The 15,920-nt window shown below is 46.0% G+C and overlaps 1 protein-coding gene across 4 annotated transcripts in view; it reads left to right on the forward strand.

The window, feature by feature from the left end:
- KCNH7 (potassium voltage-gated channel subfamily H member 7) overlaps positions 1-15,920 on the forward strand; it is a 2,172,707-nt gene that overhangs the window by 1,440,670 nt on the left and 716,117 nt on the right. For all 4 annotated transcript variants that reach the window (XM_069616318.1, XM_069616315.1, XM_069616317.1 and 1 more), the window contains one exon: positions 13,664-14,089. In XM_069616318.1, the coding sequence (XP_069472419.1) occupies positions 13,664-14,089 (426 nt within the window). The remainder of the gene's footprint in view (positions 1-13,663; positions 14,090-15,920) is intronic.

Below are 15,920 nucleotides of genomic sequence, written 5' to 3' on the forward strand. Positions count from 1 at the left end.
GATTGTACACCTTGGTGCTTGTGCAATCCAATGGGCCTCATTACGAGGGTGCCGGTCCAGTAACAACGGTGCCGGTAAGATAACGGCACCGTTGTTACCGGACTGGCACACTCCAAATTCTGCGGGCGGTGCCGTCCCGCTCTCCAGGTCTGACCTGGTGGGCGGAACAGCACCAGCTCGCAGACCCAATGGGACTCAAATGGGAATGTGGAGTTCCATTTTCCAGCACCTGGCTTTGGGCAATTACCGGGACCACCGGAGCTCTAATTCCCCTGGTAATTCCCCAAAGCCAGGTGCTGGACAAAAACATGACTCTGGCAGCAGCCGTGCTGTTTTTACCGGCCTGGCTACAACCGGGGTCATAATGAGGCCCGATATGTTGGTCATGTATTTACCCCCGCCATTTCTTAAGGCTTTGGCAAGTACTAGATGAAAGGTAAGGCACAAGAGAACATAGCTACAGGAGAGTTGGGGTGGAAAAGGGGAATAACAAAAAAGCATTATGGCGCAAGACAGAGTTGAATGGAGGAGATGTGAAGAAAGGCTTTTGACTTAGTTTGATAATTCATGTGTACATTTCTTTGCATGTGCATTAGTGATACAAACGAAGGTGAAGAGTATCTTAATATTTAAATAACTATATAGTAACCAACCTCTAAATGTTCTTCCCTTAAAAGCAGCAGTAGTGCACAGAATATGACTGCAAGAATTCTTCAGCCCACGTCAGATGTAACAAGGAGAAGGTCAAGCCAGTAACAAAAGAAGGCCTTTGGAAACAAACAGACATGACGTTTCTGATTATTCACTAATCAGAAGTGTGCAAGCCGCAAGTGCACTGATGATCAACTCCTGATCTTTGGTGACATGGGTGATAGGTGGGCCTGTGGGCTGTCTCCAGACATAGCCTCAAGCTTCACAGGTAATTCATTCGGTGGTCGGTCAAAATCTCAACAAAAAAATCTCGAATGACAATAAGGTCGAAAATTAAATCTCAAAAAAAAAAGTAGAATTACTCTTTTTTTTAATTATATATTTATTTTGGGGTCCGGGATTAAAAAAAAATGGGTAAAAAAAAGGGGGGGCTTGAGGGGAACCCCCCCATTTCGAATAAAAAATGGCATAAAAAAAATCTGACTTTTTTTGTTTCGACCTTTTTTTTTTACCTTTTTTTTCGAGATTTTATTTTTCGATTTTATCACTATAAACCAAGCCTATTCAGCACATGGTAGTCCGGTCTGTGTGTGTCCCTCTTACAAGCAGGGTACCCAACGGAAAGCCAGAGGTAGCTGCTGCTTCCTTGGTGACCCCCGGAACGATATCTCTGCATACCCCTGCAGATCTGTAGGGAAGACAATCTTAAAAACATATATGAAGCTATACAGAATCATATTATAACAATGTTTCTACGGTCATTTTCATATATGTCATTATTGTCGTATGAGTCACTCACTCTAGTGAAATGCATCTCCCCAGCCCATCTCTGCTGTGTAATAGCAGATTCCCCTAACCCTAAAAGAAAAACATATTGATTGTGTTAGCTTTAGCTCCTAGCTGGTGCTTCAATGCACCTTTTAAGGCAAACATATGGTTGTGGAGGGTGTTACAAGCGGGATGGTGTTATAGAGGTTGAACAATGCTGCTGCTTGGGGTGTTGCTCATGTGTAGCACATTAGTGGCACGATAGTTGTTGCAAAAAGGTGCTGCGTTATCACCACCTTTATTTTTGGCTCATATCGCGACTCCCTAACCTTGTTCTTTCCCCTATGATTGTAAAGCGCTCCATTGCTTCCCGAAGCTAGGGCCCGCTCCATAAATACAGTCATATTAATAATATTAATATGTGATGTAAACTCCCATTACCTACAACATCAATGCAAATGATGGGGAATGGCTTTCAAACAAGGTCTACAAATCCGCAATGTGAAGCGGACTAATTCAAAAATGCAGTTTATACGATCAAACCCGTTTACATTTTCTATCAAATACAGTTAAAAACGAACTGAAGACATGTCTAGGATTGTCACTCCAAAAAGGCCTCACAACATCAGAACAGACCACTCTAGATCAGGGCTGGCCATGTCAGCATTAACACAAGTCTACCAGTTATGTTTTTATGCAGCAAATATAGAAGAATACAATTGGACACACCCCCAGTCACTCCAGGCCAGTACAGACTGACGTCACAAACATCAGAGTAAGTCGGACATAGCGGAGCCTCACATGCATCTTAGAACATTACACACGTTGCATGCAGTTTCAAACATTGGATGCCATAATACCAGCCACTTCAAAGCAAACATTGTGAAATTCCTTATGTATATAACCATGTCTCCCTCCCTCCCCTCTAGTAGATATATTGCAAATATTATGCAACAAGCATCAAGGAGTGCAAGGCGAAGAGAAGGGGCTCAGAAATGCTGCTGGAGAGGGACTGTTGGTTTCTCAAGGAGACTATTGATTTGCAGTAGTAGCAACTCTGACTTACTCTTCTCCTGGCAAGTGTAGGCCACAGTTACTCCAATTACTGTAGCTCCTTTGTGACTCAAAGTCAGTTTGCAGGAGTGAGTCAAGAATAACAAAGAGGTACTGACAATCTATCTTGTTTGGGAATCAACATCGATATGTTTAGCATGTTTTTGACTCTACCTTCCACTTCTGGTTTTGACCCACACATACATTGCAGTTGTTCGCAATGTGATCACTGACAGGTCCTCTATAAATCACTCTGGGCACATACTTAAATGTCATGAAAATATTAAACAACTTACTATATTCTGACATGCCTACTCCATTCTACTTTTAAAGTAAAAAAAATATGTAGTTTTCATTTGAATAACCAGAATTTCTTGCATTGGCTCAATAAGCAAAAAGGACCATTTTCTTTTCACTCATCTGTCATGTATTACATCAGTTGTTGGCGTGATTGAACAAAACTTCTTGATGGGAATCTCTTATTTTCCATTAGCACCCAGTGAGAAGGAGCCAGCCAATGAGTTTCCTCCAACACTGCTCATGAATGTACAGTGAAAGCTCAAGTCTGGAGGGTGCTGCTAGCTCCCCTTCACTAGAGGTGCTGTTGTACTTCTTACCACTGGCTCCTCCATTCTCCACCCACCCCTCGAGTCCTTCATCATCCTCTCCACACCCGCTTCTCCCTCCCTCCACACATTGCCTCTCCCTGCAATGACCTTTCCACCATATCCCCAATCCTCCTCATCACAACTGGCCCCATGGACGGTGTCGAGGGACTCCAAGTCGCTGTTGCATCTATGGCAGCCACTTTGCATGAAGAAACCTTCCTTTAATGAAGGGGTGCATAACTGCAAAAAGTGTGTTTTTCTTTTTTTTTTAAAGCAAACCTGGCTGGAGCGCTAATGGTGTTAACACCTGTGATTAAAGGCAGCTTGCCTGGCAATCGCACACGACCATCGCAAAGGCTCAGGATGGTAGGCTGTTAATAGAATTATTCATGTCAATCACCAATTTCAAGAAAAGCTACACCAACACAACCAACTTCAAGAATAGCAGTCCAGCTTCCGATCAAGATTCAGCACTCAGCCTGCCACCATCCAGGTCATTGACGAGGCACTCCTCATCATTGACAAAGATGACTCATGTCTCCAGGCCCTGTTTGACCTCTCTGACACATTTGACATGGTCGACCACAGAATGCTACTCATCACCCTCTCCTTCTTCCTGGGATTCAATGCTACAATCCCTTGATGCTTTGACTCCTACCTCACCAACAGACATCAGCTCATCCAGATGGGCACCTGCAGATCCAAGCAATGCCTGGTTACCTGTGGAGTTCCAGAGGGCTTGAACTTCTCCCTTGCCATCTGACAGACATACAGCTAGGCCTGAAGGTCATCTGCTCTAACAACATTCACCAATTGAAACACTGCTTCTCCACATTCAAGCCTGGTTATCGAGTGCCTGCCTGAAACCAAGTTCAAAACAGGCTGACACAGATGGACCTCGACTGCTGCTCTGCCTAGCTCGCCCCTAGTGCAAAGTCACTCAGCTTTACCATTGATTATGACCTCTCCTTTACAGCAAACATCCTCAAGAAGACACAAACAGCATCATACCAACTCTAATAGCTGTGCTGTAACTAACACTCCATCCCAATGTAGGACTTCAGTTCTGTCATTAAGGTCTTGGTGCTCTCCCACCTGAATGGTGGCAACACCATCCTAACAGATATCTCAACCAAAACTCTGGACCCTCTGAAACCTGTCCTGCACACAATCCTCGTTTCAGGACTGAATACATTCAACCACATCTCCCTCACTCAAACATAATTTCATTGATTAGCACTCCACGCTCCATCACCTTCAGACAGCTTGCATCATCTTCAAAACTCTAATGCCCAAGACTCCATCGTCCTTAGCTGAAAAGATGACCATTCCAAGGGGACAATGCAACAACAGAAGCTAACACAATATACATCCAGAGTGTAATCCAAGCAGTGCAAGAAGGTGAAGGCCAGTAAACAAGCATTCTCCTGCTATGCTGCCACACTCTGAAACAGCCTTACTGCTAACATCAGCCCCTCTCCTTTCTGCAATTCAGGAAATAACTGAAGACCCTGTTCTTCAAAGAACACTTCATCAAATGAGAATCATGGAACTACAAGACGACCCCCCCCCCCTCACTACGTACTGATCACTCTTTTGTGCAGCGCTCCCTTGCTTTCTAGCCAGGTTAGTACTATATAAATGACGTACAGACGTGCATGCATACATGTTGTATTACACTAGTTAAAGCTTAGCTTTGTCAAGAAAGCTGAATAGGATGAAGTAAGAAATCAAGGTAGGAGAGGCAAGAGAAGTGGAAAGAGGGATACGAAGAGAGATGGGAGGCAGGTCATGAGGAAGGGATAGAAAAGTCACAGGTGGATGGACAGACTTAATGAATGGTGGGAAGGCCTTCGAAAAAGGATGTGGGGAAGTAAGGCCATTGAATTAACATTTTCAATTTTCAAGGACCTACTTGTAATGAAAGCAGCCATAAAAGACAACATTTTGTGAAGTAAACAAACTATATATAGAAAAGCAAAGGTATTTTGAACAATAATTGGTAGGGAAAATGTATGTGCTTTTTAGAGATACCGCACAGAGAAGTGTTGATCAAAGAGGAGTGAGGTTATCGGGCAAAGAGCTTGAATTGAAATCATGCCCTAATCTCTTCATGTTTTCAGAAATAAACTTTATCAGAGAACACATTCAAATATGAATCTCTTGAGATTGTAAGAGTTGTATTTGCTCATTCTATGATCAGAGCTAACTATGTTTAAGCCAATTGTTTCGCAAAGGGTGTAATGCTGCCCAACCCAGCTTTATTACATCGAGACACCCATATAACTTGGTAACCAAAATACCATGCTCCTAAAACTAGTTTAAAGAAAAAGACCAACAGTGGTTAATATGATCGGGACTGTCCAATCAAAACAGGAGGGCTTGGAGAAGTTGATACATGTGGCACAGCGAGTAGAGCGCTCGCTTTGACATCCGTGCAGAGCCTGCTAACGCAGGTTCGAATCCCGGCGGGGCCAAACTCAGCCTTTCATCCTTCCGAGGTCGATAAATGAGCACCACACACCGTGGGTAATAATAAGCAGCGCTCAGATACCTGAGGGTTCGTAGCACTATATAAGTGCCAAATTATTATTATTATTATTATTATGCGCATTCTTGGAAGAAATTAGCTATGCAAAATACCCAGAGAAGGAGTGGTATGGGGACATTATAGTACGTTGCATACAGTTTATCTTTTTCTTTCACTTTCTTTTCGGACTTCTACATCTACTTTAGCTCAGAGCCCACGGCTGCTTCTTTCTAAGCATGTGCTCTAATTAGCCACAACCCTATATTCCTCCAGGAGCCATAGAATCCCCTTAATGCCACCATGTATTTTTAAAATCTTTCCATAGGCCCATGTTGACAAGTTGACAGAAAATATGGCTGTAAACTGCGAAATCATCCAGGGAAGATGGTTTTGGGATACAAATATACAAAATAATTATTTGTTTGTTCAACCAATTGTAATGCCCCCATACTATACATGGATTCGCTTATTACTCCTGTTGCAACACTGGAATGGGAGGCATTGCATTGAAGACACAGGAGTGGAACTATGATCAGTATGTCTGGTATATGCTCTCTCCCCAAACATTCCAAAGTTCCTCCTCTTTTAGTTCCTCCTTTATTGAAGCACATCTGCACATGTTGTACCACTCCTGCTCCCCCACACTTTGGACTCTGTCAATATTAAGAACATTGGGGCACGGGTCATGCATAACGGATCATGATAGTCCTAATTGATGGGCTGTATTACTTTATGAATGGTGATTCTCTACCGAGATATTCCAATAGTTATAAATTCTGATTATCAATTCTTACTATGTTTAAGGAAAAGCTGCTTTGAATGCAAAGAGATGTGCGTTTTTACCAAACGTTGGATTGCTTAACCTTACTAAGGGCACAGAGTAACAAACAATGTCTTTTCTTGTCAGTCCCTGTGAATTGGGTAGTGCACAGATACTCCAAATGTATGACTTGTACTGTAAGTAAGCTTAAGTCATATACTGTACTACTTTCGTTTGACCTATATAACTGCCATAAGGTCACTGAAACAATAACCCTTCAAAAGATTGCACATTTCCGTAAAAATGAAATACCATTGGTCCTAAATAAGCAGCCCTTAATGACATTAGTACGGTTATTATGTATTGCTTTATGGTGGAGATATGGTTTTAATGTCAGTAGCAGATAATGTTAGTGGTAACTGATGTCAACGGTAAAATGAACATTCAGGGAAAATATTTGTTCAAGCTACTCGTATAATTGTGACAGGCAAGCAAATGCCAGTGTGTGTAGAAATGCAATACTAGCAGTGCAAACTCCTTCTCGCCAGAATAATGTATGCATTGCAATAGCAGTAACAGGGGTATCATAGCAAATTCCATATCTCTTTGGCATGTGAACATTTGGTGTCCACGCGCTACCTGCACTTCTGATAAGAGCAGCGGAGTCTCAGAGAAAATGTTATATTGGTTGGTAATTACCATTATTTTTTGTTCTATTTCTTCCTTTAGCAGGATTTTCAATGGCTAGTTGAGGACAACCATTGATCATTTTGCCATCAATGGTGAAACAGCGGATTGAATTTCACTGCTTCGTTGTATGTCCCCCTTCAGCACCATTTTACCACTGGTGGTATTCATTCACCTCTCTCTGCAATTAGGCCCATGAAATTCACATTGATGTCTCCTTAGCCTATTTCTAGATTCAAGGATTCTTAAGGTGTAGTTGGACATGCTTACATTTTTGCAATAGTGGTTTCCATATGAACAGATGAAAAATTTGTTTCTAATCTAGGACCCTTTTTTAAAAATGGGATTACGGCCTTGATCTTGTATATCACATTCACTCAGAATATCTGAATATTTTTAAGGGAACATTTTTGGTTAAAATATTTTAATGTCTTATTCTCGGGATAGTCGAATTTAATGTCCTATTCTCAATATACTCTTACAGGATTTGGTTAGTAAAATTTGACAAAGTTATTAACAATCTTACCAAAGTATACGGAATAACACATAAAAACTGTTTTCTCCTTTTCTACGAAAATGTGTGAGACCTTGGGCCTCATTACGACCCAGGCGGTAAGTGATCGAAATTACCGCCATGGCATAATGAGCGTTAACGCCATGGTCCGATGGCGATAAGAGCGCCATATTACGACCCATCGCGCACGAGCATTACGCCATGGCGGTAACGTAAACTACGCCACGCCGTAAACAGCCCTTACCGCCCTCGTTAACAGCGCAGGGTGACCTACCGCCACCCATCATTGCGCCGACCGTAGTCAGCGGTCACCGTAATTAGCGGTGACCGCAATTAGGCGGAACCGGAAATAGCGTAATCGTGGCAGAACGGGAAACAGCACAGCGGCCATCTTAAAAAACACAATCCATTGCCATCCAACCCAACCACACCACAACCAACCCTCAAACCCTGACATTCCCATAACCCACCCATTTCCTCAGCCAACCATGCCTAAAGTTGTCAAGAAGGCATGTGACAGGCAGCGGCAGGAGCGATTCAGTCGAGAGGAACTGCAAATGCTTGCAGACACGCTCCAGGAGAAGGCCGATGTTGTCTTCTCCACTGAGATGACCCGGACAGCCATAGGCTGCAAAAAGGAGGTGTGGGAACTTGTGGCACAACGTGTCAGTGCTGTTGGAACCACCCCACGCACCTCCAAACAGTGCCGCAAGAGATGGGACGACCTGCGGATCAGGGTCTGGGGCATTATGTCTGCCAACCGTAACCTGGCCCTGGGAACTGGCGGGGGAGCAGACTCCCCACTGAAGATGCAGCCATGGGAGGAGACATGTGCCTCTCTGATTGGCATTGAGTGCATCGAAGGTGTCGGCGAGATGGAGAGAGGGGCCCCGAGATCTGGAGACACAGGTAGGTGCCTCATATCCAGCCTTGCAAGACACCCTAATACACTTGCACATGACAATCACAATGTGGCAGACGCAACACATCAGCAGATGAGCCACACCCTGCGCACATGCAGCATGTACACTGTACAGTAGGCAGACACACACCTGCATGCAAAACCGAACCTAAAGGGAGGCAACCTGTATGTCACGGGCTACTAACTCCACCATCTATCCATTACATTCTTCACAATGCCTGCTCAATGTCCGCTGAACCATCAATAACAGTCACCCTCCTCTGCTCCACCACAGGCTCGCAATCGGACACTGGCAGGGACGACAGCACCAGCACCCCAGCCAAGAAGGCCAGGAAAGTGGGAGAAGGGAACCATGCATCCACCTCTGCTGGACCCAGGCAGAAACCACGCCAGGCTGAAGAGGCCAGGGCAGCAAAGTCCCCCAAGGAAGGGGTCGTGACAGCGCCTGCATCCCAACAACACCCACTGTTGCCCACTGAGGGCAATGTGTCAGCAGGGAGCAGTACTGTTGGGGAGACTGCAGCCATCGCTGCCTGCTCCGACAGTGATGTGGAGGATGACACTGGACTTGACCACAACACGCAACTGCACTCACCACACCTATCCCCAATCAGCCATCATGGAGATGACACCCAGGGCCCATCGCCAGCTAATTCATGGCCAGCAACTCCAAGCCCAGTGGGAGTTGTGGAAGATGGGAGTAGTCCCATTGGTCCCCCATTGGCACCCTCCATTGGGCCAGAATTCCAGCTATCGCTGGAGCAGATTGCCAAAAGGCAGGAAGCACTGGGCACACTCCTCACGCAGCATGTTGCAGAATGTGGAAGTGCCAGTGCAGCCATGGAGAGGAGTGCTGATGGCATCAGGGCTGCCATCCAAACTGCCAGCAGGGACATATGCACCGAACTTGCTGCAGTGCGGCAGATGATGAGCCAGCTCATCCAGACAATTCTGGACACATGCCGTACTGAGCAGCCCGGTACATCCTCAGCTGCAAGTTCAGCACAAGCCTCTCCCGTCCGCAGGTCATCCAGGACCCTGAGGAGCACAGGCAGGGGGGCCCCAGGTTCCGGGAGAGGGGGCAGTCAATAGTGTGCTAAACTATACACACTTCACCACGGGCACTGTCACATGTTTGCAGGGTGTTCAGGGAGGAGGGGGAGGGGGAATTGGGTGTGTTGGAGTGTTCAGGGGGAGGGGGAGGGGGAATTGGGTGTGTTGGAGTGTTCAGGGGGGAGGGGGAGGGGGGAATTGGGTGTGTTGGAGTGTTCAGGGGGAGGGGGAGGGGGGAATTGGGTGTGTTGGAGTGTTCAGGGGGGAGGGGTTCTGTTATACCTATTCAGAAGAACAATACACTTTTTCTTTTCTCACAAACGAAAAGTGTGGACATTGCTCATTGCGTATGTGTGCTTTATTGTTTTACAGTCCACAGTGTTGACATACCAGACACACACAGTGCCCCAAGTGCCATCCATATGTCACACACTCGCTGTGTGTGCTAGAAGTATCGGTCAATGACATTCTGACGCATTATATGGCCCTCCTGTGCATCGCTGCCTCCCTGAGGTGCTGCCCCATCCCCATCATCATCATCCCCATCATCAGGTGGTTGTGGTTCTGCGTCAGGGGGCAGTGGCACGTTTCGTCTGATGCACATATTGTGTATCATGACACATGCCATGACGATCTTTGCAACCTTCTCATGGCGGTACAGGAGTGCCCCGCCAGACCTGCTGAGGCAGCGGAAACGTGCCTTCAGTAGGCCAAAAGCATGCTCTATCACCACACGGGTACGTGCATGGGCATGGTTGTAGTCCTCCTCATGCTGGTTCGATGGGTTCCGCACTGGTGTGAGGAGCCACCTCTTCAGGGGATAGCCCGCATCACCTGTAAAATGTGAGAAAAGAATGTGTCAGGAACGAGATTGATATGTGAACATGACGCACAACCATGCCTTGATTCTGACTGTTACTGTGCACCAATTGGAGTTGTGGTTATGGATTTACACTGTGCAACCAGTATGTGTTCATGGCTCTCATGTACTGTTTTGCATGCAAAAACACAATGCAGGGGGAACGATTGCCTTGTGAGTGGCCATCTACTGTGTCCGTTCAGGCCGTCATTCATGTGACCTTGCACGTGTCCTGTGAGCTTGAAGCTCACATGATAGCGACATTGATGTCTGGCTCATTATGACCCCATTGAGCATTACTGGTGTCAATGGGGACAGTTTGTGGGTCTTGTAGTGGTGCATTGATGTTCCTGTCTGTCATGTGCGTCCTTTGTGCGCAGTTGTGGGGGACAGGCCTTTCAGTAGTTGGTGCATGGTGACGTGCATGTTGGTGTTTTTCTTTAGGGTCAATGCGGTCACAATTTGCACAATGCACTTGCAAATGGTTGTGTCGTTTTTGGGATGCACTTTCATTCACATGTTGGGATGATTAGGTCAGGCATGATGTGTACACTACTCTGTTGACGTCAGTGCTGCCACAGGGAATGATCTGGCTACTGCTAGTTGCACCCATGTGACGTATGCATCACCCCCCTGTATCTGCCAGATGAAATATGCATTGGTACGTCATTCAACACCCACTTTGCATTTCCATGCTCATGACATTAGACTCACCGAGTAGGTAGGATCTTGGGCCTGCATGTCGCTCCATGTAGCGTGGTATTGTTGAGTTCCAAAGGACCATAGAATCATGGGTTGATCCGGGGAATCTGGCACAACAATGTGTGATGATCCTGTTGGAGTCACATCCCATTTGCACGTTGATTGAGTGGAAATGTTTACGGTTGCGGTACGGTACCTCCATGGCATGTGGGACCACCAATTCAACATGGGTGCAGTCAATGGCACCAATGCAACCAGGTATGCCGGCCAGTGCATGGAAACCCACTTTGGTGTTGGCAATCTCCTGGGCAGACCGTGGTAATGAGATGTGGTCATCTGTGTGCTTGAGGAGGGCATCGAGCACTTGCATCAGTGTACGCGAGAATAATGGTTGTGATATGCCATGCAAGTGCCCCACTGTGTGCTGGTAGGTGCCTGTGGCCAGGAAGTGGAGCACGGACACTACCTTCAGTAGGGGGGGGTGGCAGTGGGTGTTTCAATCATGCTGACAATGTCGTTGTGTATCATGTCCACAATGGTGGTGATGGTGTCCCGGTCCAGTCGGTACAGGGTGTGGATCTGCTCAGCGGTGAGGTTGAATGGGCTGGGTCTGATGCGTGGGATTGGGGGCTGCCTGCGTGGTGGCACTGGCTGTGCTGGTGGGGCTTGCTGGGCCTGCCTTGCCCTCCTTCTCCTCCTGCGTCTCCTCTGTGCAGCCTGTTGTTGTTGTTGTTGTTGTTGTAGTTGCTGTTGTAGCACTCGCATTGCTATCAGGTCCTCCAGCCCCAACATTGCTAGTCCTATTGGTATCATTGTGGAGTGTGACTGGGTGTGGGAAGGGGTGGGGTGTGCTCTTTTTGTACTTCCTGAGTCTGTATTGCCTTCACCTGTGCTGTTTCTGTGCACCTGTGGCAGCTGCATTCACTTTACATGGCCCTTTACGGTTGGTTCGCGATGGCGTAATTAGCACCATGGCGGTAAGGTACTTAACGGGCTGGGTGATGGCGTTAGGGGCATGTCCGCTTGGGTCGGCATTCGCGTACCTTTCCGCCATGGCGCTAAGTACGGTGTGGATGTTCGCGTGCGCGCGCCCTTGGCGCAGTCAGCGGCAGCGTTAGCTACGATGCCGCTAATGACATCGTAGTTTACGGTCACGGGTCGTAATCGGCCCTAGCGCAAGACGATGGCGGTAATCGTTTACCGCCATCGTTTTTCGCTTTGCGCCAGGGTCGTAATGAGGGCCCTTGTCTCAGGCCACAACAAAACTAAAACTTAAACTGCATAAATACCAAAGAATCATTTCAAATTTTGTCAGAATATAGTATACCCTTCCAAGAGTTGCAAAGCCCTTCCACAAAAAGAAATTACAGTAACAGTGACGTTTACTAAGGTGTAATGGATGGAAAAGCTATGAATTAATCATAACGTTTGACAATTTCTTTCTGCAACCTTCCATTCCATTGCTTTTCCGCCTACTGCACCACTTCCAGGGGGGAAACACATTCGCAAATCAGACTATATCCCCCCCCAAAAAGGGAGCGCAGCTCAGACAGCTCGGTCTTGTCTCCTCTTCAGACCATAAGCAACCCCAGCTATGTTTCGGCCACATTAACCACCATCAGTGAGGTTTAGCGTGGGTGTCTAGGCACAGAAAGCACATCCAAGTTTATCAGTGAAAGCTAACAATATAGAGGTTCTGTGCTTACTAAATCTTGCAAATACAAAAAGCTGGTGTGTTGGGCCTTCATGCCTAGGGGAAGGTACTGCCTACTTCACATCTCCCTTCTAAAAAAGCTCTGTAGATTGGCTATGTAGGTCTTGTTCGGCTCGGTGCATGTGATTCCACTTGTATAGCTTACACACAAACCCATCATTTTCAATCTAATAAAGCTAGGAAGCACTCTTATTTATTGAATGTGGTTAAATGTAGAAATGCAATGTGTAAATGTACCCTTTAACAAAAATACTAAATCTCATTTTGAGCTTGGTGCACCGCTAATTGAAAGCTTAAAAGTCGTGAGTTTTATGCATTCAATTAATGGTGTGCCTCATGTTCCGTAATTTGTATGGCGGAGAGGAGGAATACAACATAACTAACATTTCCGACGCTTCCTTTCTCTCCACCATACAAATACTCCAGCATCTGCACTGGCACAAATTTTCAAGCCGGAACAAATGCTGGGGATTCCTGTGGAGTCCGCCGGCCATTAGCACCAGCAAAGAGCAGGCGGCCTCTATAGGAAACCATTGTAAATGCTACGGGTCATGTGAACATGTACACACTTGTACACCGCCTTTTGCCTGCCCTTTTGCACTCTGATATGCAAATGATGAAAATTTGGCGGCAGAGACCCGTGCACATAAATGTGTCCTAACTGTTTAGATCCTTTTCCCAAAATGTGTTGTACCATGGCTAATAAACACTCTACATTAAACCCTTCTGACTTACCTGGAAAATCTACTTCCCATGAGGGGTGAAGTAAGGTACCAAATTGGCAAATTATCTTTGTAATCACCTACAGCAAGTGTTTTTCTCTTTTTCTTCATCCCTGTTAGGTTTTATCTTTGGGAGCTGATGTTTTGCCCGAATACAAACTTCAAACCCCTCGCATCAACAAGTTTACAATTTTACACTACAGCCCTTTCAAAGCGGTCTGGGATTGGCTGATTTTGTTGCTCGTCATCTACACAGCCATTTTCACCCCATACTCTGCGGCCTTCCTTCTCAATGACCGAGAAGAGCAGAAGCGACGGGAGTGTGGATATTCGTGCAGCCCGTTGAATGTTGTGGACTTAATGGTGGATATCATGTTCATCATTGACATTCTCATAAACTTCAGAACTACGTACGTAAACACAAACGAAGAAGTGGTAAGTGACCCCGCCAAAATAGCAATTCACTACTTCAAAGGCTGGTTCCTAATTGACATGGTTGCTGCCATCCCCTTTGACCTGCTAATCTTTGGATCCGGCTCTGACGAGGTAAGAAGCCTTTCATATTACTCATGTCTTCAAATTGATTGTAATAGCATGATCACATTTGCACAATGCGTACATAAGTATCACTCGGGTTCAATATGAACGATATACACAATGTACAACAGCAAGAATTCAATGTTTAGGAATACACATACATCCTTCCCTCTCACTGTAGTCAACACTGGTTGGTAGATTTAATGGCTGGACACAGGAGACCTATTTGGTCCTATTCATGAATACACTGTTGTGCATTGGCTCTAGAGACTTATCATTGAATCTAATCAAAGGGGATAAGCTCCGATCAAAGGAAAGTTAGCATATATTTGTTAAGAGACTGCTGCTCAGGAGCAGACGTCAATTTTATCTGGCAATATTTATCTTGCATCACTCATCTCTCAATCCTTACTGTTTTGAATATACCCCTTGACAGCAGGCTTAAACCTGCAGGGCCCTGCTACTTAGTCCAGTTTCCTGACTTTGCTTAACGCCAAAGACTCTAATTTGCTTATTTTCTGTAGGCTACGTTTTAATGATGCTTTAACATACGCGTGCTTATCAGGTGATTAAATAAAACTGCATAAATAAGAGGTTTGTGTTTCCATTTTAAATGTACAGGGGCAAGACTCGCAATTTATTGTTACTGATATGGGCATATATGTTTTGAAAATAGCTCATTTTAAATGTATTTCAAACTTGATATTGCTTTGCTGCCTTGGGCCATGCACTAAAACGATCTCGTGATTAATAAATGCTATGTGCTAAAAGCAACAATTCCGTCCACCTACATTTTGTAGAGAAGGTGGCTTTTTATGAAAAATAACCAGCGTACTTAAGGAAAAACAAAATAATACCTCGGACTCATTTAAACAAGCAGTATAGAAAGAAACAGAACACAATGGGCCTCATTACACGGTAGGCGGTAGGGACATACCGTTACCGGTAAGGGATTACCGATATCGGTAAATCCCCACCCCAATCACGAACCGGACATACCGCTATTAGCGGCACCGCAAAGTACGGTGGCACTATTAGCGGCAAGTCCGTGAGCGCGCGGCCCCTCAGACCGGAAATAGCGGCATAGCGCTAATATCACGGCATCACGAGCCATGCATACATGGCAATACCGGCATGTACTAGACCCAAAGAACCCTTACCGGCAAGGCGCTAATACCGGCATCGCGAACCACACGTTAAAAGAGCACAGCAGAGTTCCAACCTGCCACAGGTGGACAAAATCAGCACAGGTGGAGGCAATGGAGACTGGCAGCACAAAAGAGCACACCACACCCCTCCCCACACCCATTCCCACACCAAGATGGATGCAATACTAGCAGCATTACATGGGCTAGAGGACATGATTGCTGTGCAGCAGCTACAACAACAGGCAGCACAGAGGAGACGCAGGAGGAGGAGGAGGAGGGCAAGACAGGCGCAGCAAGCACCACCAGTGCACCTAGTGATACCACAGAGGCAGCCACCAATTCCCAGGATCAGAGCCAGTCCAGTCAACCTAACCCCTGAGCAGATACACACCCTGTACCGTCTGGACTGGGATACCATCACCACCATAGTAGACATGATATACAACGACATTGTGAGTCTCATTGACATCCGTACTGCCATCCCCCCTCTACTGAAGGTAGTAACAGTGCTCCACTTCTTGGCCACAGGCACCTACCAGCATACGGTAGGTCAGATGCATGGCATATCACAACCAGTATTCTCACGCACACTGAACCAGGTGCTCGATGCCCTCCTGCAGCACACAAGTCAACACATATACATGCCACGGACTGCCCAGGAGATCTCCAACACCAAAGTAGGCTTCCATACA

This window comes from Ambystoma mexicanum, chromosome 9 (assembly GCF_040938575.1).
Source record: "Ambystoma mexicanum isolate Mex_15411 chromosome 9, UKY_AmexF1_1, whole genome shotgun sequence".
NCBI lineage: Eukaryota > Metazoa > Chordata > Amphibia > Caudata > Ambystomatidae > Ambystoma > Ambystoma mexicanum.